Source organism: Dipodomys merriami, unplaced genomic scaffold (assembly GCF_024711535.1).
Source record: "Dipodomys merriami isolate MVZ:Mamm:240054 unplaced genomic scaffold, mDipMer1.0.p SCAF_2, whole genome shotgun sequence".
NCBI classification, from domain to species: Eukaryota; Metazoa; Chordata; class Mammalia; order Rodentia; family Heteromyidae; genus Dipodomys; species Dipodomys merriami.
The window spans coordinates 94,332,350-94,353,687 of NW_027203381.1; the positions used below are offsets into that span (position 1 = coordinate 94,332,350).

The 21,338-nt window shown below is 35.8% G+C and overlaps 1 protein-coding gene across 1 annotated transcript in view; it reads right to left on the reverse strand.

Annotated features, from left to right (window-relative positions):
• Positions 1-300: 300 nt before the first annotated feature.
• Positions 301-21,338, reverse strand: part of Htr1f (5-hydroxytryptamine receptor 1F) — an 82,368-nt gene continuing 61,330 nt past the window's right edge. Inside the window, exon 3 of the mRNA XM_070028774.1 lies at positions 301-1,680. Within this exon, the coding sequence (XP_069884875.1) occupies positions 545-1,645 (1,101 nt within the window). The 5' untranslated portion in view covers positions 1,646-1,680 and the 3' untranslated portion in view covers positions 301-544. The remainder of the gene's footprint in view (positions 1,681-21,338) is intronic.

Below are 21,338 nucleotides of genomic sequence, written 5' to 3' on the forward strand. Positions count from 1 at the left end.
CAATGCCAACTCTGACTTTTATATTTATTCAACCCAAAGTAAGTAGTAGTTATAATTTCTTCTTTTCCTTTTTGCTTAGGGTAAGATGGAGAAGGGGTGAGTAATTAGATGTAAGAAAATTATGTAAATTTTAATGAATTATACATTCTCTATAAAATAATTACAGAATGAAAGGATAGGATTATATAAAAATTATGGATGAAATATGTTGATTGAAAATTCCTTTGTAATTGTAACATATAAATATAGAAAATAATTTTCATTAATATTATACACATATATATTTTTTCAATTGGCTTCTTAGGTACATTGCATAGACAAAACTATTATTTATAACCTGCATAAATTATTTCCTATTTTTGAGTGCTCTAAAATGATGGCCAAATCAATATATTTTATATTCGTGGTACTATTAAAACAACAAATTATATTCTTATTTTAGCAGTTTCAGTATATTTTCTCTATAATTCTATATGTTAGCGTATCTTTTGTAGCCCTCCACAAAACTAGAACTTCTACCTTTTCATAATAAACTTCCTTTAAGCTAGTATCGACATCGTACAAGTTTTTGGAATGCTTTCTTAAAATCGTCATTAAAGATTGTATAAATTAGTGGATTTATGAGGGAATTCAGGTAACCAAGCCATGCCAGAAAATTTGACATTTCTTCAGAAATTTTACATTTTTCACAGATATTAACAACCAATTCTTTTACAAAAAAGGGAAGCCAACATATTACAAATGCACCCAAGATTAATCCCAGGGTAGTAGCTGCTTTGCGTTCTCTTGTGCCTGAGATTTTTTGCCTTCTCCAAGATTTTTCATGTTTGAGCTCACATCTGGGACTTTTTCCTGTGCTATGCATTTTATCAAAGTCGGTTGACGGATCAGATAAAGACTTTTCTAGCACGTAGGATGTGGAGACCAGTTTAATGCTTTTCTCGTCACTCTTCAACAGGACTTGGCCATTCAGTTCCTCCTTTGCAATGCGACTTGCTTGCCTCCTGTGGTATAATGTCCTTGCTGCTCTATATATTTTGTAGTAGAGGATCAAAATTAGTACTAGTGGGATATAGAAGGCTCCAAACGTTGAGTAAATGGTGGAAACAATATGGTCGTGTTTGATGATACATTCATCCTCACGGCTAGTTCCTTGGTGTCTCCAGAAGAGAGGAGGCATAGAGATGAACACAGATATAACCCAAACGACTGTTATCATAATGCCAGCTTGCTTGGGAGTCCTCTTCCTGGCATACTCCACGGCATCTGTGATTGCCCGATACCGATCCAAAGCAATGGCGGACAGGTGTAAGATGGAGCATGTACAACAGATGATGTCGACACTCAGCCAAATGTCGCACACTACCTGTCCCATGATCCAACTCTCTCTCACAATATACACTATACTGAAAGGCATCACCAGAACAGCTACAAGAAAATCTGTTACTGCAAGGGAGCAAATTAAATAGTTGGCTGGGTGGTGCAGCTTCCGGGTCACAATAATAGCAGCAATCACCAGGGAGTTGATAGTAGTTGTCATCAGTGCCAGCCCAGACAGAGTGAGGGACACCAGAATTTTGGACGGCATTCGGTTTAACAGTTCCTCTGAGGTCAAGTTTTGTTCAGACGAGTTTAGGAAATCCATGTTTTTAAAGGTTAATATAGATAAAATATGGATACCTGTAACAAAGGAGGAGGAGAAAAAAAAAGCAGTTCAGAGGCTTTGGGAATTTTTTCTTTCGTATAGAACAGTCCTTTAAAAAGAATATGTGCATGTTTTCCAGAATATGGATTGCAAAATGGAGTTCAGATTTTCTGTCATTTATATAACCCAATGGAAATAGTAACAGTAACTACATAAATTCTGGCTTTGTCTTTCTTTTTGTCTATTGAAGAAGAAAATTAAAAGCAAATATTGTTAATATATACTTGGGCATTATATAATGGAATATAAAAAAGTATTGCATTAAGTTCATTATGAGAAATAATAAATTTTATCTTTAATTCAAAATTTCTTTGAGAACATTATTTTTGTGCTCTCATAGAGACCAAAGGATTTTTTTTACTATATTTTATGTCAGAATATAGAGGTTATATAATTGGAATAAATTTTTAAAAATCAGTATATTAGAATTTTGTGATTATTTTGTGGAAAAAGTTAAGAAAATGTCAGTGTTTAGTAATCTCTATAGATATAAGAATGAATTTGGTTTAAAAAGATTAAAAGAAAAAAAGATTAAATGAGATAAGTTGGAGTCAAATAACCACATAACCATATAACCCATTATAATAATAATGATATATGGACAAATAACTCAGAAGCTCAACTTACAAGTGAAGTGAGTTCATAAAATGATACCTGCCCTAAAAAGAAAAGTTTTTCTATGTAGGTCACTACTGTAGTTACAATGTCACCTTCTGAAAAAGGCCACTCCACTCATGGTTATAATTCTTGCTCTAGTTTATGCCTTTACTTAATTCCAAGTTTCACTTGCCTACTATATGCAAGGTTCTGGCTCCAATCCTGAGTATGGCAAAAAATGAAAAAGAGCAATCAGAATGTAATGATGTAAGATGAATACTTTTTATAAGATGTTTGTTCCATTAATCTTTCTTTAATAATTCTTGCCAGTGATTGATTCTTAGGAAAAGACACAGTGGAGGTAGAAATCTGAGGTATTATTCTCAGTTATAATTGTTACTATAGTTTCAAACCCCTTAAATATATTTACTTTAAAGTTGTAATGTTTCACTTGTTATAATTGATCGCTTAATAATGTAAACTACTTTATATTTTATAACAAGATATAACACAATCAGATATAAAACATGATTAAGTATATTACAAATACCTTACAAGTGATGAACCTTTGCTCCTCTATTTGTGTTTGTGTTGCCAATGCTATTTTGCTTTTCAGATATTTGGTGAAGCCAAATGCTGCTAAGTACATGGAGTGGCAGAAGAAATTTAAAGGCCTGCATTCTAGAAAACTGGTAGAAGTCCATTGTGTAATACAGAAAAAGTCGTCTCCAAATTTCCCATAGCAACACAATTTGTAGAGGGCAACTAAGATAATTCTAGAAAAAGTATGCAGTCTTAAGTCATCTTTAGAAATCACCTGGAACATTTATTAAAGCACAGATTCCTGGGTCTCACCTCTAGAAATTGTGATTCAATAAATGTTGTGTGGAGCCATAAATTCATGTCTCTTAACAAGGTCCCTGATGTGAGTGGTTTGAGAGTCAGCTTGTATAGGCTTAATCAACATGGGTTCTCTTCTGTTTATATTTTTGTTCAGTACTATAACATCTAATATTTTTCTTTACTGAAAGCAGCTCTGATATATTTCAGCTATACAGCTTTTTCAGCATCTCTATTAGGCATTCTCATTTCTCAATGATGCCAACTAAAATTCTTAGATTCTTTTTTCTGTTCTTATTACTTTCTTCATTACTTTTTATTACTTTCTTGGCCTTCCTGCTTTATGTCTATTAACTTTCTTTCTTTAATCATCTCCATTCTGTTTAGCTTGTTAAGAGAGTTATGGCATATGATCATATTTCTTGTACCCAGTACTAGATCAGAGGGCCTAATAAATAACAGAGTGCTCAAAAGAGCCATCAAAACAGTCATTAAAATTCTCCATGTGCATCTTTAATACTAGAAGACCTTACAGTCCTTATGTATTTTCCCTGGGAATCTATTTAGAAATGTCAATGGTCACTTGTAAGATGACATATTAGAAATGTGGTAGATTCATTTTTATTTACTTCCAATCCCCCCTTGACTCATCATAAAATTTAAATGGCTTGTTAAATTTGAGACCTGACTAGTTTCTCAGTTGGCTAATTTCTTTTTCAGTGGTGTTTATTTAGAGTTATAGTAACTTATGAAAATTGTTGATCTTTTCTATGCTATACACAAAAATAACTTTCCATTTTAATTTGCCTGACAGATAGTTTTGGCATTTGAGATCATCTTCAAAGTATATTTTAAGTGACATATTTGACAGGAGACCCTGTATGGAAATAGATATGTAGGCTTTAATTATAGATATCAATGTTGTAGGAAAGTGGACCAGCTTAAAATTAGAAGGTAAATCACTTGATAGTTCAACTGATTTCTCTAAGTATCACATTTTTTAGCAGCTACATTATCCTTAATAAAACGGTTGCTAAATGCTAGTGTGTGTGTATGTGTGTGTGAGAATAAAAACTTTTGTCATATTTTAGATAACAGAATTAATCTCATATAAATTAATTTGCAGTTTGCCAGAAGTCCTTCCAATGTTACATTCAGAAGCCTAGTTGACTTTCTAAAAGTGTAGTAGGTGCTTAAATGCTGCTTTTGTTAAGACTGACCCTTTACTTGAGCCCTCAAAAAAAAAAAAAAAAAAAAAAAGCAAGTGAAAGTTTGGCATAGCTTCTCTGCCTCTATTTGCTCTAAGCTCTTCTCTCTGCACTCCCTTTGCAATCACCTTGGGTTTCAGGAAGGACAGGACTGATTCATTTTTATGACAGGGGACTGGAAGCATTAGGAAGTTTCAGTTTTTATCTGAATCAGTGATGACAGTGATAACCCTGTCTTTGGAACCTCTCCCTAAACAAGGACTGAAATAATGATCAGCCAGACCATACTTAGACCATGCCTTCTCCCAGTTCTTTGGCTCTTCAACACGATAACTTCATGTCTGTACCCAAAGTGGACTGAAATGTTGTATTCCTGTGGCTGCTTGTATCATGAAACAAATTTCGTTTCTTTGTCTTTCATTTCTTAGTCCCTCCCCATCGTCATTTATTTATGAGGTGCATGGGCTGGGGATGGGAGAGGGCTGGTCCTGACAGATAGAATTCCAGGAGTTTGGGCCTGGAGCATGAAACTCCAGTTCCAAAAATCACAATAATAGAAAACAGAAAAAATAAATGCAGGCAATCACATAGGGGTTTCATTTTCCTTTTGCATTGTTTTTCTCCCAACTCACAGTTAGAAATACAATAAACTATTTACCTTCATTACCTTCAAACAAGAATTTGTACCAGCTTCCTTCATGAACCTTTGTATTTTAAGTTTCTACTGGAATCCTCATTGTGCTGAGAGATGGGGTCACTCAACAGAGACTGCATTTCTCATGCCTCTTCTACTCTTATCACACACAGTACTCTGAATCTGAAATAATTTTACTGATAATCAAGAGTATTCTAAATAGAGTTTGTGGTCTCATCAGTTATATTCAGCATTCATATTTGCCAACTTGTTGATTTAGGATTGTGATGTATTTACTTTCTTTTTTTGTTTTTCTTTTTAATATATATTTTATTGTAAAGATACTTTACAGGGGGCTTACAGTTACATAAGTAAGGTAATGAGTACATTTCTTATTGAGCATTGTTACCCCACTTTTGTTTTTTGCCTACCATCCCTTCCCTTCACACCTCCCCAACTCCTCCCTTCACCCCCCTCTGATAGAGTGTCTTGTACATCTCATTGCTACAGTGGATCAACTGGTATCCTTTCCTTGTGTGTTTTTTAAGTTTTTTAAAATTTAAAAAAAAAATTATTTATTTATTTATTTATTTATTTTTGGGTCCGGTCGTGGGGCCTGAACTCTGGGCCTGGGCACTGTCCCTCAGCTCTTCGGCTCAAGGCTAGCACTCTACCACTTGAGCCACAGCGCCACTTCTGGCTTTTTTCTTTTTGCTTATGTGGTGCTGAGGAATGGAACTCAGGGCCTAAGGCATGCAAGGCAAGCCCTCTACCACTGAGCCACCTTCCCAGCCCTTTATTTATTTTTTTATTGTGAGAATACCGTAATGATGTATTTACTTTCTGTCTGTACACAATACTTTTAATCTAGTGCTTATTTATGCTCAGGTGTCTGTGTTATTGTGCTATCCAATTACATTGTCCTCAGGTTAAATCATTAGCTCTTGGGGAGTAGTTTAAGTCACTTTCTGTTGGGAGTAATTGATGGAGGGTTTGCACAAAGTTTATATAATATTTAAAGAAGAAAGATGGTAAAATTAATTCTGTGAGGGCCTCACGAAATTCTAGTCGCAGGCAATTTCAATTTTCTGAATCTACTTTTGCAAATGCTATACTGTTAGAATATTTTTCTTTTTCTATTTTCTTTTCGTGGTTCTGGAGTTTAAATCCTAGACCTTCGCTTGCTAGGCAAGTGCTCTAATTTTTAATTCATGTCCCATGTGTCCTACTCTCCAATTCTGAAAGATACTCTGATGTAGGTACAGTTATTATTTTTCTCATTGAAGAGCCAAACTCACTTTTGTAATTAATCCACTTTCATGATAATTTATTTACTCTCATAGTAATGATATTAACTCGTTATTTATCTCATAGTAATGACATTAACTCGTTCACAAGGGCAGAGAATTCACAACCTGCACACCTGCATTGTGGGTTACATCTCAAATACAGGAACTGTCAGATACACATCAAACCATAGCAATTATCAAGTCTCATATTGTGAATCAAGCCCACAAGTTCAACCAACTTTCATCCAAAGTCTGACTCCTCCATTTACTAGTGTAAGCTCACTAGAGTTGCTTCAACTTTCAAAAACTCCCTTCATTATCTTCATGTGAAGATAATAAAATTCAAACCAGATGAACATGAGTATAAATATGGATATAAATATGAATATAAATATCAAAAGGGCCTTACAACTAATATACTCAGTTTGTGACACCTAATATACTCAGTATGTGTGCCTATATATATATATAATTTGTTGGTTGTGGGGCTTGAACTCAGAACCTGGCTGCTATTCCTGAGTCCTTTTTCTCAAGGCTAGTGCTCTACCACTTTGAGTCACAGCTCCATTTCTTTTTGTTTTTTTTTTTTAGTTAATTGGAGATAAGAGTCTCCCAGGGACTCTTCTACCCAGGCAGGCTTTGAATCATGATCAGCTTCCTGAGTAGCTAGGATTACAGGCATGAGCCACAGGTGTCCAGCTCAATATCTATCTATCTATCTATCTATCTATCTATCTATCTATCTATCTATCTATCTATCTATCTATCTAAAACTATAGTATCGGGTCAGAAAGTTCTATCTTCAGGATTGTGGGAAGAATTGGGAGTGCCATGAAATGTCTCTAAGAAGTTTTGGTTAAAATAATAAAGGTGGGCACTTGTGGCTCATGGCTATAATAGCCTCTGAGGAGCCTGATATTTGACCATAGTGGTTTGAATCCAACCTGAGCAGAAAAGCCTGTGAGACTCTTATCTTCTCTTAACCACCAAAAAAAAAGGGGCTAAAATGTTAGAGCCCTGAGTTCAAGCCACAGGACTGGCATGCACACACACACACACACACACACACACACACACAGAGCTAAACACGAAAGAATGTCTGGTTGTGATTTCTAAATAGAAACTGGTTTCTGTGGTTTGATACTAAGCAGAAAATGTGGCAGCAGGGACCTGAACAATTATTGTCTGTTGTTTTAGAGATGACAGCAGCCCAAAGAGATACTTGTGATATTGTCACCTGCCTCTGGGTCCAGATTTTCTGTGAATCTGACATTTAGGTTCACATTTGGTCATGGTACAACTGGTGATTTGAGTTTCCCATACTCACATCAATCTTTATAAATAGTCCTTCTATAAATACATTTCTTCCTCACTATGTACCACGAGAAAGAGGATAAGTGAAGTACGTGTATAGCTAGTGAGTTATGAGTGTATATATGTTGTGGCAGTAAACTGAGCATTTTTTAAATGTGTCACAAACCATTTTCACTTTGAATGGGAGCCGTTGTCATCTGTTAAGGAGGTGGAGGCGTGGATCACGAAGATAAAGCACAGTTGCTAAGAAAAAGGAATTGATCAATGACAAAGAAAAGACTTATGTGCATTGCTTAAGGCCATTTAGAAACCAATCTACAACAATACAAGTTTTCTCTGGAAATGCTCAGGGGCCATGTAAGAACAGAAAAGGAACTTTGTGATTGATATATCTTGCTCTGGAAGGAGCACAAGGTTCCAAAGGAGTTGAAGACATTAGCAGAGATGGAGTGAAAGTCCAATGATAATACACACAACAACTGGGAAATTGGTTGTTATTACAAGAAGAGGTAGTATTGATTTGAAAAAAGATAATCATTTTGAGATGAAGCTCTTAATCTTCTCTCATCTTAAAGTTCTCCTCTTACTCCAAGATTTTTGTGTTTATCTTTCAGCCTTTGAAGGAAGATTCCTCAAGTAAGCTTCTTTCAAAATGGCTTGAGCTAGTGTTTCTCTCAGAGAAACATTACAGAAGATCAGGCACATTTCCTTTCAGACTTTTCTTCTAGCTCAGTGGTTCTCATGGTGTAGTTCCTGGGCAAGAATCATCGGGAGGGGGGGGGGGGAGAGGGGGGGGAAAGGAGAAGGATTGGGATTGGGGGGGGAGGAGGGAGGCTGGGAAGGGATGTGAAGGGTAAACCAAAGGAGGAGGCTGCAATGCTTGGTAAGAAATGTACGCATTATCCTGCCCATGTAATTGTAACCCCTCTGTACAGTATGTTCACAAATAAAATAAAATTAAATTAAAAAAAAGAATCATCAGCATAACCTGGGGCTTTTTATGTGTACATTCTTGTTTCCATCTATAACACACTGAATCAGGAACTTTGAAAGTACAGTCCAACAGTCTACATTTTAATCTCTGCCCCAGGTGCTTTTCACTGCATTGCAAGATAAAAGCATTGCTCCTGCTGTTCATGACACCTTTCCTAAGACACATTTCATTGAAACTCTCAATTATCCATAAATCTTTATACAAATTTCTACCACAGCTTAAAGTGAGAAGTGTTTTCCTCTCAAAATGGTAGTTACTAGAGGCTAGGGAGTGTAAGTAGAGGTAGGAGAAATGGGAAAAGCTTATCAATGTTTACTAACTTCGAGTTAGATAAGAGCTAGAAGTTCTGGCGTACCTTTACGAGTTGCGAAACTACAGATAATAAGAGTATTCTGAACCTTTCTAAAAACTAGAAGAAAGAATTGTGGTAGTTTTTGCCATAAGTCTATGATAAATGTTTGAGGAGATAAATATATTGAATCTAACTTAATGTAATATAGACATATATTATTCATTAATATGTACAACATTGATACTTTTGTATATCTGTTGAAATAAATAAACAACCAAGTCAGTGAATAAAGAAAATAAGTAAATGAAAAGAAAGCCCTCTAGTGCCTTTCATGATATGTAGTTAAAGTGAGATGATACCTGTCTGAAGAAAGCAGGTCTTTACCAGAGCCCAAATCTGCTCTGACCTTGATCTTAGAGTTTCCAGCTTCCAGAACAGGGACAAATGCATTTATATCATCTTTTTTTTTTTTTTTTTTTTTTTTTTGCTACAGTAGCCTGAATGTTTGAAAACACTCTCTTATTGTCCTACTATGTGTAGGAAGAAGAATAAATATACATAGTCCCTAGAAGGCATTATAGTTGGGAATTCCAAAGATTGTCTGAGATCAGACGAAGATAAAAAAATAAGGAGGGACGTCTTGCAATTTCAATTGGTGGGGCTTTAACCCAAGTAGAGATAGCTTTAGCCAATAACTTTTTTTTTTGTATTGATTTGAAGAATTCATGGTCACATGGATGTCACTTGTCTTTATATATCTTGGCTAAATGGTATGTTGCATAAGACCTCTAAAATTAGTGTTTTGAGAATATAATCCTTGTCATTTGTGTTAATTCTGTGCCTGCTTACTGTCCTCAAAATGCTTTGCAAAAGTTATTACTCATTGGGTGTCTTGCCAATTATTCTAAAGATGTTATCATCTAGTGTCCTTGGAATATGACTATTGACTTTATTTTTATGAAGGCAGCATATTGTCAGGCTCCTTTTTTGCTTATATGGAAAGCACAAAATAAAATAACCTGTCTCTTCCTAAATCTTGTTTTGGTTCATATGGTCCATTTCAAATTTATAATTTTTATTCTCCTGTTTCATAAATTGACATACTTACTTCTTTTACACAAAAGTTTGCTTTCATAATATAAATGAGAAAGTAAATAATATGCAAATGACAATTATATTTTGGAATAACTTATAAAGGTCATGTAATGCAGTATATTTGCATCTAGACCCTCCACTTGTTCATTTTGTTAATGGAATTAATATGGATTTATGGAGGATGTTAAACCAGATTAAAGAAAGGAGGTCATTCATAAGAGACTATACTACACAGAGGATAGGATGCATAGTAAGTTATTCAGGACCTGGGAAAGACTGGGAATGGAGACCATGCTAATGTCTTTCTAGATCCAGTCATCAATACAGTTTTCTTTGGTATTTACTCTTGATTATTTCTCTCTGTGTGTATATCAATTCATTATGAAGTTCTGGCCCTAGAGTGGTATAACCTTTTTGTTCAACTGGTCTTCATCCAGCAGCTAATGAATCCAGAACTTCCTGGAGCAATATCCACATCTGGAGGAAAGAATTCAGATGGGTTTTAGAATAAGGGGCTGTCAGATGACATCTGAGAATGGAGTCAAGAATTAAGGTACAGAGAAGAAAGAGGCAATAATAACTAATGTCAGCGAAGAGGAAATTATTTCAAACCATGAATGTAAATGTAGTACCAATTAGTTCTTGTTGATTACTACCGCTTACTTATTTTTGGTGATATGTTTACTGCCAGGGTGTCAACGTCTAGTGTGCTGGGGTCTCTGGGTAAGGGTCACGAAATCACCAGGACACAGGGGATGCAGCGTGCAAACAGCAATTGCCACTGCATGTTGTGCTTTATTGTTAGTGGGTATTTAAAGACAAGCAAGCATAATCTTTGCCAAGATTTGATCAGAAGACATCCACACAAAAAATTTCCACAGATACATTTTTGCTTGACCTATGAGACAATGTCTAGTTATATTGCTATCTAAACTATTTTAGAGCAAGCTCAAACCACTTCTCCAATCTCAGGAAAATGCTTGACGAGTTGTTCATCTATGTTTAAGCAAGCAGAAGAGCTACTTCCTCAGCTCCCAGGAGTCTGTGACATGTGTTTTGAGATAAGGAGAGAGAACATTTTCCCTCTCTAGCCTGGCGTTCCAAGAGCTTTCCTAATCCAAAACACAGTCCTCAGATAATCCTGAGGCAGGAGCCTGCATCATTCTGTCCCCTCAACATAGACCCAGAGTCTTCACACGAGGGTAAATACATGACAGCAGAATACTGGAGTAACTTACTGTAGCTATACTCTCAGTGGGAGATGAAAGGATTCAGATCAAGGATAATGACTATTCTGTTATATATCCTACCATGGATGAACACTTTTATATCATGGATAAACAACTTCAATAGTGAATTTATTTGCCATTAGAAGATCCCTGGAGAGTTTGAATATGGTGGCATTCTTCCAAGGTAAGGAAAACCAGATCAGATGAATATCTGATAGCCAGGATAGTTTTGGAAATTTGAATCACTGTGGTCCCACCTCTTTGAAATGTGGTCAAATCTTGGTCTTAAAGTCACATGTGAATGGTAGGGGCAGTCTCAAAGGGAATGACTCTACTGCTTTTTAGAGTCCCAGACTTTTATGCCTTCTCTTCCTCTTAGTTCGTTGTGAAGAGTTAAAGTAAATCTTCAAGTAGAGGTAAGTGGGGAGTTATGATAATTGTTTCCCCACTATGCAAAAACATTAGTGGTAAACAACTTTATGGGGCTTATTTGGGTATTGGAAGGAGAGGGGGAATCAAAGGATGTGGGATCCTGAGTCCTGACAAAAGGACGGAAAGCAAAACAAAAATCTAGCCTAGACTACAAAGAGTTCCTGGAGCTAAGCAGAATTGAAAAATACCTTTGATTTCTCCATATTAATCTCTGAATATTTCATGAGATCCCGGTGCTCAGGGACCAGAAGAAATAAGACCCAAGTATAAAACAATTTACAGTACAATTGAACAGACAAAACACATGCCAGATAACTTTGAAAAAATTAGTGCTATGAATTTCATGCTAGTCAAAAGCCCTGACCCTAAAGTGCAAGCATAGATCTTTCTCTGCAATTCTTTCAACAACATGGGTGCCAAAGGGTCCTATACCTACAAGTCTTTGGTTCTGAACTAAAACAATGGATTTCCTACACAGGACCCAATGTTGTTAGATTCTGAAGCTAACAGAAATGTTAAAAGGCAGAGTCTGGGGGTAATCCTGAAGAAGGAGGGAGAAAGAAGGAAGGAAAAACAAATTAGAGGCACTGAAGTTAACACAGGGTTTCTTTATATTTGGGTAATGAGGAATATTAGGATGACCCTGTAATTTGGTAGAGATACTAGAAATAATTTTTGCAGGAATTTTTTTCCTGCATCATTGAATACTTTTAAAAGCAATAGTACAACTTCTGATTATTGGTAAAAAGCCCATTTTTTTTTTTTTTTTTTTTTTTTTTTTTTTTTTTTTTTTTTACTGAGAAGCAGTTGCATGTTAGTCCTTTTTTTTGTTTGTTTTTGTTTTAGCTAGTAAGGGCTTGAGACATACCCTCCAAGAAAGCTTTTTGCTAGTTAATTTGAATTTTTGGCTCAGGATGTCTTCAAACCTCAGTAACCCAAACTCAGACTCCTGAACTGCTAGTATCACAGGTATGAGTCACTAGCATCTAGTTTATATATTACTTCTATCAGCATTTTAAACAAAAATGTTCTTAGGGTGAATTTGAGTTATTTGGTAAATAAGTCAACTGTGAAAAACAAATCAGAAAAACTAGGGTATTCCAATGAATATGGCCAAGGATTCATATATGGTTGTGTTATTGGACAGAAGGTTAACTGACTCATTATTCTTTACCTAAGATGATTAACTTCCTGTTCATTAAAAAATTTAGTAAACTGTTATTATAACAGTATAAAAGTAGTATTTAAAACATTAAATAAAGAGGACTCATTCAACTTAATCTAATTATTGTATGTTTTTGGAATTTATCAGGAAAATGGAATTTAAAAATGAAGCAGAATTATTCTGTCGATTAGGATCACCAGGAAAAGATTGCATTTGCCTGATTTACTTGGAATCAACTTATTTTTTTTTAATTTTGAGCAATCTTCCCAAGTAAGGAAAAATAAAATTTCGGTGATTTTTTTCTTAGCTACTTGAGAAATTATGTACATATAAAATTGAAGAGTAAAAGTATTAAAATAAAATACTTAGCTATGCATTTGCAAAACAAGGTTCAACTTCTCTGACTTTCACCAGTCCTCAGCTCTTTTATGGATGTATTGTGACTCATGACAATATTAATCTGTGGCACTAATCAGTATTAATCAGATTAGCTATAGGGAAAGAATGCTGAAACCAATCCACTCACCTGCCAGACTCTCAGGAGCTCTATCTCTTTTGTAGTGCCTCCCATGGCCACACTGCATTGGAGGTAACTAGTGGTCAGTTGTTATTTACTTCTTAGGGGGCAGAGAAATAGCCAGTTCTATTAGCTAGTTCTGTAATATCTGAGTTGCTGAGTTGCTATTCACTGGCACAAAGTTAGAAAAACCCCAGACAAAGGCTGCCAGTAGTCAGCCTTTGTCCCTTCTGCATGCTTGCTAAAAAGCAAAAGCACATCTCTCCCTCAGGCAAGTTTACCAAACTGGCAGCTTTGCAGAAGGCTACTGACAACCTTGAGGCTCATCACCAGCTGCACTGAGTGGCTGTATTAGTCAGGAGCTTATAATAAAAATAATTTCTGTAATAGTGTCAATAGCACTGATAGTATTGGTCATGCTGACCAAGTCCAGATTCTGTTTTGCCTAGGATCCTGTGACTCAAGGCTATGTTTTTGCTATGTTTTGCTTCTGTAACCTTGCTTGCTTGCCTCAGTAGCAGGGCTTTAAGCCCACCAATTGAAGACCGCAGCCGAGTGGTCCCACTAAGGGCAGCCTGTTGCAAATTATTATGTATGATATTTACCATAAAGAACAAATGAATGTAAAGGTCATATAACTATAACCAATGAAAATGTGCCAAACCCGCCTTGCATGGCTCCTCTATGTAACCTGCCCTGAGTAACCTACAGCTCTGGAGTCTGTGCCGCATCCCTGTCAGGTCAGCTATCCACTTCCCCAAGAAAGTCATCTTTTTACATGAGGCTGTCTGCGTGGTGGACTCTAGTGGGATGTAAAATCCCCACCTGGAGCAATGTGGAATTCCCTCCCCTGGACCCCATAACAGTCCTTAGCCTTACCTTTGTGCAACAAGCTCCTACTTAAGACTTTATGAATGGTATTGACTAGCTGGATTTATCACTTACCAATATTGTTGGGGTGGGACTACGGAAACTGCTAGTCGATGCCTGTTGGGGGGAGAAGTCATCACACAAAACCAGAGAAATTTGAAGGGAGTGAGTCTGGCCGAGATACATTGGATGTATATATGAATGTGTCAAAATAAAACCTTTTTGTACAACTAATTGATGGCAATAAAAATCGTGGAGGAGAGAAGAGATATCTGAATTGTATAACTTTTCTGAAGTGTCTATATGTTATTTTTCCTTGGGCTTCTCTTTATGGGTACACAGTATACTTTCCCCGAATTTATTAGGCATGTAACCTTTGGGTATGTGTCCTAGCAGACACTGTTAGTGTTATCCCGGTCTTTGGTCCTCAGCTCCACCCAGACCAGAGCTCCGCCCTGCCCTACAGTTCCCGCCCTACAGCTGGCCACTCTCTCTCTGCCCACACCCACTCGCGCTCGCACATTACCTCACTTCCACCCTCACTGCCCCTGAGACCGACCCTCGACTTGGATGGGCGGCCGACGCTGTGTGCTCCCTCTCCCGAGGAGGTATGGCCCCTCTAATAAACCTTACAATAATGTTTCTGCTGTGCCTGCCTGCCTCTGTATGTCCCCTGGGAGGTTCCTGAAGGATCCTTTCAGATACATTTGCGAGTTCTTGGAACGACAGCTTGGAAATGTGAAAAAAAAAAAAAGTTCCAGGTGCTTTTCATTCGATGTCAATATCATACATAGGTTGCCTGCGGACTAGAGTAATTATTAGAAACTAGTCTAGACAAGTATGAGCAGGTTGCATCAACAGCATTCATTTCAAATGACTAATCAGATCACGAATCTATTAATTTAAATAGAGAATACAGAAAAGTGTAGGAAAAGGAGAATTTTGGAACTAACTTTTGACATGAATTATAAAACACATAAGATAGATGATACAATTTATGTAATTTTTCATATCTTAATAACAAGTATACCATTTCATAGTTAAGGAAACTGGAGCTCAGAGAGATCTAGTTATTCATTTATTGTCTCACACTGACACAGCTGGGATTCAGTGCTGTTTGCTTCCCTACCCATAAGAATCCATTTAAAATTGGTTTCCTTCACCACTATAAACCAACAGTGACTCTTTGATTTATTAACCACCATGACAGGTACCCTTTTCTGGTGCTTGTAATGTTTGATTCATTTTGTCCTTCATCTAGAATAAATTTCCAAAATGCCATTGGGTAACCACCCTAAGAACTATCATCAAATGGTGACTAGGCAGTTGTTTTCAATTTGCTGGTTCCAGAAATTCTGCCTTCACTGATCTGTGGTGTGACATGGACACTGAGACTTGGTAATGACCTAAATGATTCCAGTGTGCAGCCAAACTGAGAGCCATTACTTTCATACATCAAGATGGACATATAAATATTTTTTTAATAAAGACAAAGGAAATGAATCAATATTGTTTTTCATTTAACAAACCCATTAAAAATGCTGCTGGGTCAAAGAATTTTTTCAGATGGAACATGAGCAAGTTAAAACTTGCTGTTTTCCTACTTAATAATGTTCATATTCAGTTGGGACACTGTGGTGTCAATATGCACTTATTTCATTAGTTAGGTTATGGAGTCATTCCCATTTAATCTAGAAATCTCATAATTCTTATAAAAACCATGGTGGTTTCACATGACATCCCAGTGTAAATTTAATTATTTCACTAGGAAATCACATTATCAAAACAGCATGACATATCCCCATATCAATATCTGAAATCCTTTTACCAAAGCATTCTTTTTACATCATGTACTTGTTTTTCTCATTCTATCACAGTTGGGATTTTCATAAAATGGGTGTAAGCAAACTACCACGTTTTCAAAGTTGTTGCAATATTATTTGAAGCTAAAGTTTGGAATTTTAGAAGTTAACTTTTTCCTTTTTCCTTTTTTCTTTTTTTTTGGTCAGTCATGGGGCTTGAACTCTGGGCTTGGGCGCTGTTCATCAACTCTTCAGCTCAAGGCGAGTGTTCTACCACTTGAGCCACAGAGTCATTTGGGGCTTTTTTTTCCCCTGCTTATGTGGTGCTGAGGAATCAAACCCAGCGCCTCATGCATGCAAGACAAGCACTCTACCACTGAGCCACCTTCCCAGCCCCCTAACTTTTTTCTAATATGCAAAACTGATTGGGAAAGTTCATTAGATTTTTCTACAAGTGATGTAATCTTTATTTTAAAGACAAATACTAAAGTAGCATTAGGAATAATAACTAGATTGGGTTAGAAATAGCTTGGTAGGTTGGTGTGTCATGCCAAAAAGGCTGGCAAGCCATCACACTGAGCAATCAGGCTGCTCCTTTTCTATCCTTAACCCAGCAGGCCCTGACCCCTGCTCACATTGAGCTCTGCTTCACAATCGGCAAGGATGTGGCTTAATTAACAAGATGCAACTAAAATTCAAGGAGTTTCTAACAACATGTCTTAATTAAAGTGCTCAAGAAAAGGATATATGTAACTAAAATGTAATTAATACGAGGCAAGCCATTTGGCCAAAGCAGAGCCTTTCAGAAAAACAATTCTATCAAGATTAACAGAAAGGAAGCAAACTACTTTGATAGAAAAGATACTTTTCTCACATTTGCAAATGGGAAGAGCTCAACTTGCCAGTCTAAGCAACTAAATGGGTTTGGGAAGCAAAGAAAAATGTAGGCGGAACAAAGCTGGCAGAACATTAATATACACTAGAATATTATAGTCACATTCCATTGAATTACAATATCCTAATCATGTAAATGGAAGAATTGACTATCAGACATAGGACATTAAACCGGAGTCTAGATAAATTGTCTGCAGTCATATATTGTACACTATGACTTCTCTCATAATGTTATGTTTTCATTTGGAGTGACTGCTCACATCACATTAGAATAGGTAGAAAATAGAAAATAGGTAGATATGTATATATCCCAAGTCAAGAATTTTAGGATGAGGAATTACAGTTTTAAGTTTGTGCCTAGATATACCTAATTTGGGATTCTGGAACTACTTTGAAAAAGACATCAGGGTTTAACAATGTGGATATGAGATTCAGGAAAAGGTTCAGAGATGTGGGGACCAAATCTGTGGAGATGACTGAGATAATGACAGTGAGTATATCACCAGGGAAGGAAGTGGACAGAAGTATTCATGTTGGATCCTGTTTGAACCCCTCTAGTTGAGATGTGGATAAAGCACAACTGATTACAGAGATGAATGCAAAAAAACAAAGAGACTACATGGCAGAAACTCAGGAAAGAGAAGTTGAAAAGAAGGAAATAGCGATTAGTAGCTTTAAACACAGCAGAAATGAATTACAATAGGTAAGGGGATACTGAATGTGGCTGTTAGAAAATAGACTTTTAAGGAATGAGTTTAATAGCCTCTTAGGGCTGAAATAGTAGTCTATGTTAGATTATTGAGTTAAAAAAAAGACTGTTTAGAGATAGCTAATGCTTGTAGAGTGCTTTCTATGGGCCACACATTATTGAAAGCTTTTGCATCATTAGTTAACATGCTTAGTTGGGGAGTCAGTGTGTTTAAGGGCACAGAGAATTAAAGGGGAAAACAGTGTCTCAATAACAGGGCAAATTTCACTGCTCTTTCAGAAAATGATAGAAAAATTAGAACATAAGGGGGATAGTCAGGCTATGCAGGCTCTAAACAACAGAATTGACCCTTTGGCCTAATTTATATGATAGCACACATTACAACAGCAAAATATAACTAAAACATTAAGTATCTGGAAATCAAACAATATACTTCTAAACAATCTCAATGTCAAATAAGAACTTGCAAGAGAAAGTTAAGATATTTTGAGCTCAATGATAAATAAAAGCACTAAATATCAAATTTTCTGAAAAATTTAGAACTTATTTTCATGTTAGAAATCAATGAACTATGCTTAAAAATAAGAATAAATGAAGTCCAAGTAAATAAAAGGAAATTAATAAAAAGATAAAATCAGACATTATTGATATTAAACACTGAAAAAATAAAGAAAATTGTTTAATAAAGTCCAAAGGTAGTTCTTTAAAAAGATCAATAAAAATAATGAAGTTCCAAGTAGATTGATCCAAACAATATAAAAATATATGAACAATATTAAAACAAAGAAAGACAGATTTTCTATACAAATCACCCAAATGCTAAAAGGAAAATAAGAGAATATTAGGAATGGTAATGTGAACAATTAAACAACTTAAATAAAATGGACAATTTCCTGGAAAGACATAAATTACCATACTTTTTTTTAAAAAGTCAGCTTGAAAACTTTATAACAATTAAAGAAACACATTGTTAAGAAAGCTAAAAAAATAGAATGGAAGAAAGACAGCCTCTTCAGTAAATGGTTCTGGCAAAATTGGTTAACTACTTGTAGAAAACTAAAACTAGATCCTTATATATCACCCTGCACCAGAATCAACTCTATATGGATCAAAGGCCTCGGAGTCAAAGCAGACACTCTGAAAACTTTACAGGATGGATTAGGAGAAACCCTAGGTCTCCTTGGCACAGGCCGAAATTTTCTTAATAGAGACCCCAGAAACACAACAAATCAAAGAAAGGTTGGACAAATTGGATTGCTGAAGTTGCAGAGCTTCTGCATGGCAAAGGACATAGCTAGCAAGATCAATAGAAAGCCCACAGAATGGGAGAAGATCTTCACTAGCCATACAACGGACAAGGGTCTCATATCTAAAATATACTTTGAACTCAAAAAATTAAATCCCCCAACAACAAATCCTTAAAGAAACAACTGCCCAATAAATAAGTAGGCTAAAGACTTAAAGAGAAACTTCTCTGAAGAGGAAAGAAGGATGGCCAATAGACACATGAAGAAATGCTCAACCTCCCTAGTCATAAAAGAAATGCAAATCAAAATGACATTGAGATACCACCTCACTGCAGTTAGAATGGCTAAAATCAGATGCTGGAGGGGATGTGGACAGAAGGGAACCCTACTGCATTGTTGGTGAGAGTGTAAACTTGTTCAACCACTTTGGAAAGCAGTATGGAGGTTCCTCAAAAGACTCCACATAGAGCTCCCCTATGACCCAGCAGTCCCACTTTTGGGCATTTACCCAAATGTTTACAAACAAGACCACACTAAAGCTACCAGCACGACTATGTTTATTGCAGCATTATTTACTATAGCTAAGATATGGAACCAACCCAGATGCCCCTCAGTAGATGAATGGATCGAGAAAATGTGGTATATATACACAATGGAATTTTATGCCTCCATCAGAAAGAATGACATTGCCCCATTTGTTAGGAAATGCAAAGGCTTGGAAAAAATTATATTAAGTGAAGTAAGCCAGGCCCAAAGAAACATAGGTCCCATGGTTTCCCTTATTTGCAATATCTAGTATATGTCTGAGTCAAGCAGAAAAGGTCAGATAAGGTGATGTTAGGGAAATGAACCCTAAGATATGTATTCAAATGTTTTTTTTCTTTTATGCGATTGTTTCTAACACATTTATAAGATTATTTCTTTGTTGCTTTGTATGTCCCTCCCTCACAGTATAACCCCTGCTTTCACTGTATTTGATGTCGGTATAATTTGTGGAAGGGAAGGAGAAAAACAAATCGTTTAAATAGGGATACAGGTGGACCCATTGCAACAATGAGATGTACAAGTCGTTATGTGGAAAAATGAACTTTGCAACTTTGGGGGGGAGGTTTGCGGGGAGGATTGGGTGGGGGGACAGGGGAGGATGGGAAGGGATGGGAAGAGGAGGCTACAATGCTTGATAAGAAATGTACTCATTATCTTGCCCATGTAATTGTAACCCCTCTGTACAGTATTTTCACAATGAAAAAAAAATAAAAAAAATAAAAAAAAATAAACTGACATTGTTTCACTGGTAAATTCAATCAAATATTTTTAAAAAGCATGCATTTAAAAGTAAATTTAATGCAAATGCTTTTAGCAGAACAGAAAGGATCATTTCCAGCTCTTTTCATGAATTCAACATTGTCTACATACAAAAACATTTTATAAAATACATAAAATGCAAAAATAAAACCCCCAAATTTTCAGGCACCTAAAATACTTACTAAATGAAATGTTAACTATATCTTTTAATATTTAAAAGGGGTAACACATCATGGGTAAGTAAGATTCATCTTAGAAGCACAAAGTTATATTAACATCTCCAAATTATTCTATGTAATCTTACATGTTAACATTTCAAAGGATTCAGAAATAACACTGACAGAATTTATGCAAAAAAAACTTTCTGAAAATCAGGAATAGAAGGGATCTTGTTCCTTTTGATAAACAGCTGTAAAAAAATTCTCTACAGAACATTGTACTTCTTTGAGAAAGCTTCAGTGCTACTTTACTAAGGATAGGAGTAAGAAAAGATGCTTCACTGCTTATATTGGACACTGATGTCATAAATGTGGCAAAAATTCCAAACATCCCAAAATAAAATTCAACCAAATAAAAACTCACTAAAACAATTTTTTAAAAATTCTATAATGATCTGGAAGAGGAGAAAAAGCTGTCTCTATTTGCAAAGACAAATCCATTTTATTAAAAAACCAACAGGAATCTGAAAACCAGCCGTTAGAGAATAAATAAATTTACCATGTTGGAGGACAGAAAGTTAATGACAGTAATTATAGCTTCATGTACTACCTGTGAACAGTGGGAATTTTTTTAATGTCATATACAAAAACACTAAGAAGATAAAATCCTTAGGAATTAATTTGGTGGTAGATATGTATACCATCTGCTCAGAAAATTATAGAACATGATTGAGAAAAATTTAAAGAAGATCTAAAAAGTGGAGACATATTTAAAGACTGAGTAAATTAAGATATCAATTAACCTCAAATTTATCTATAGATCCAATATATTCATAGTTAAAATTCAAGTGAGATTATTTTAGAAATTGGTAAAATGGCTTTAAATTTTATATGTAAAGATAAATGAATTTAAATTTGATTTTGGTACCTTGCATCTTGTATATACATTGCAACAGTGATACTTAAAAGACATTATGTTGGAAATGAACTTTACAACTTTGGGGGCAAGGCGTGAAGGAGGTGGGAGAAGGAAGGAATAGTA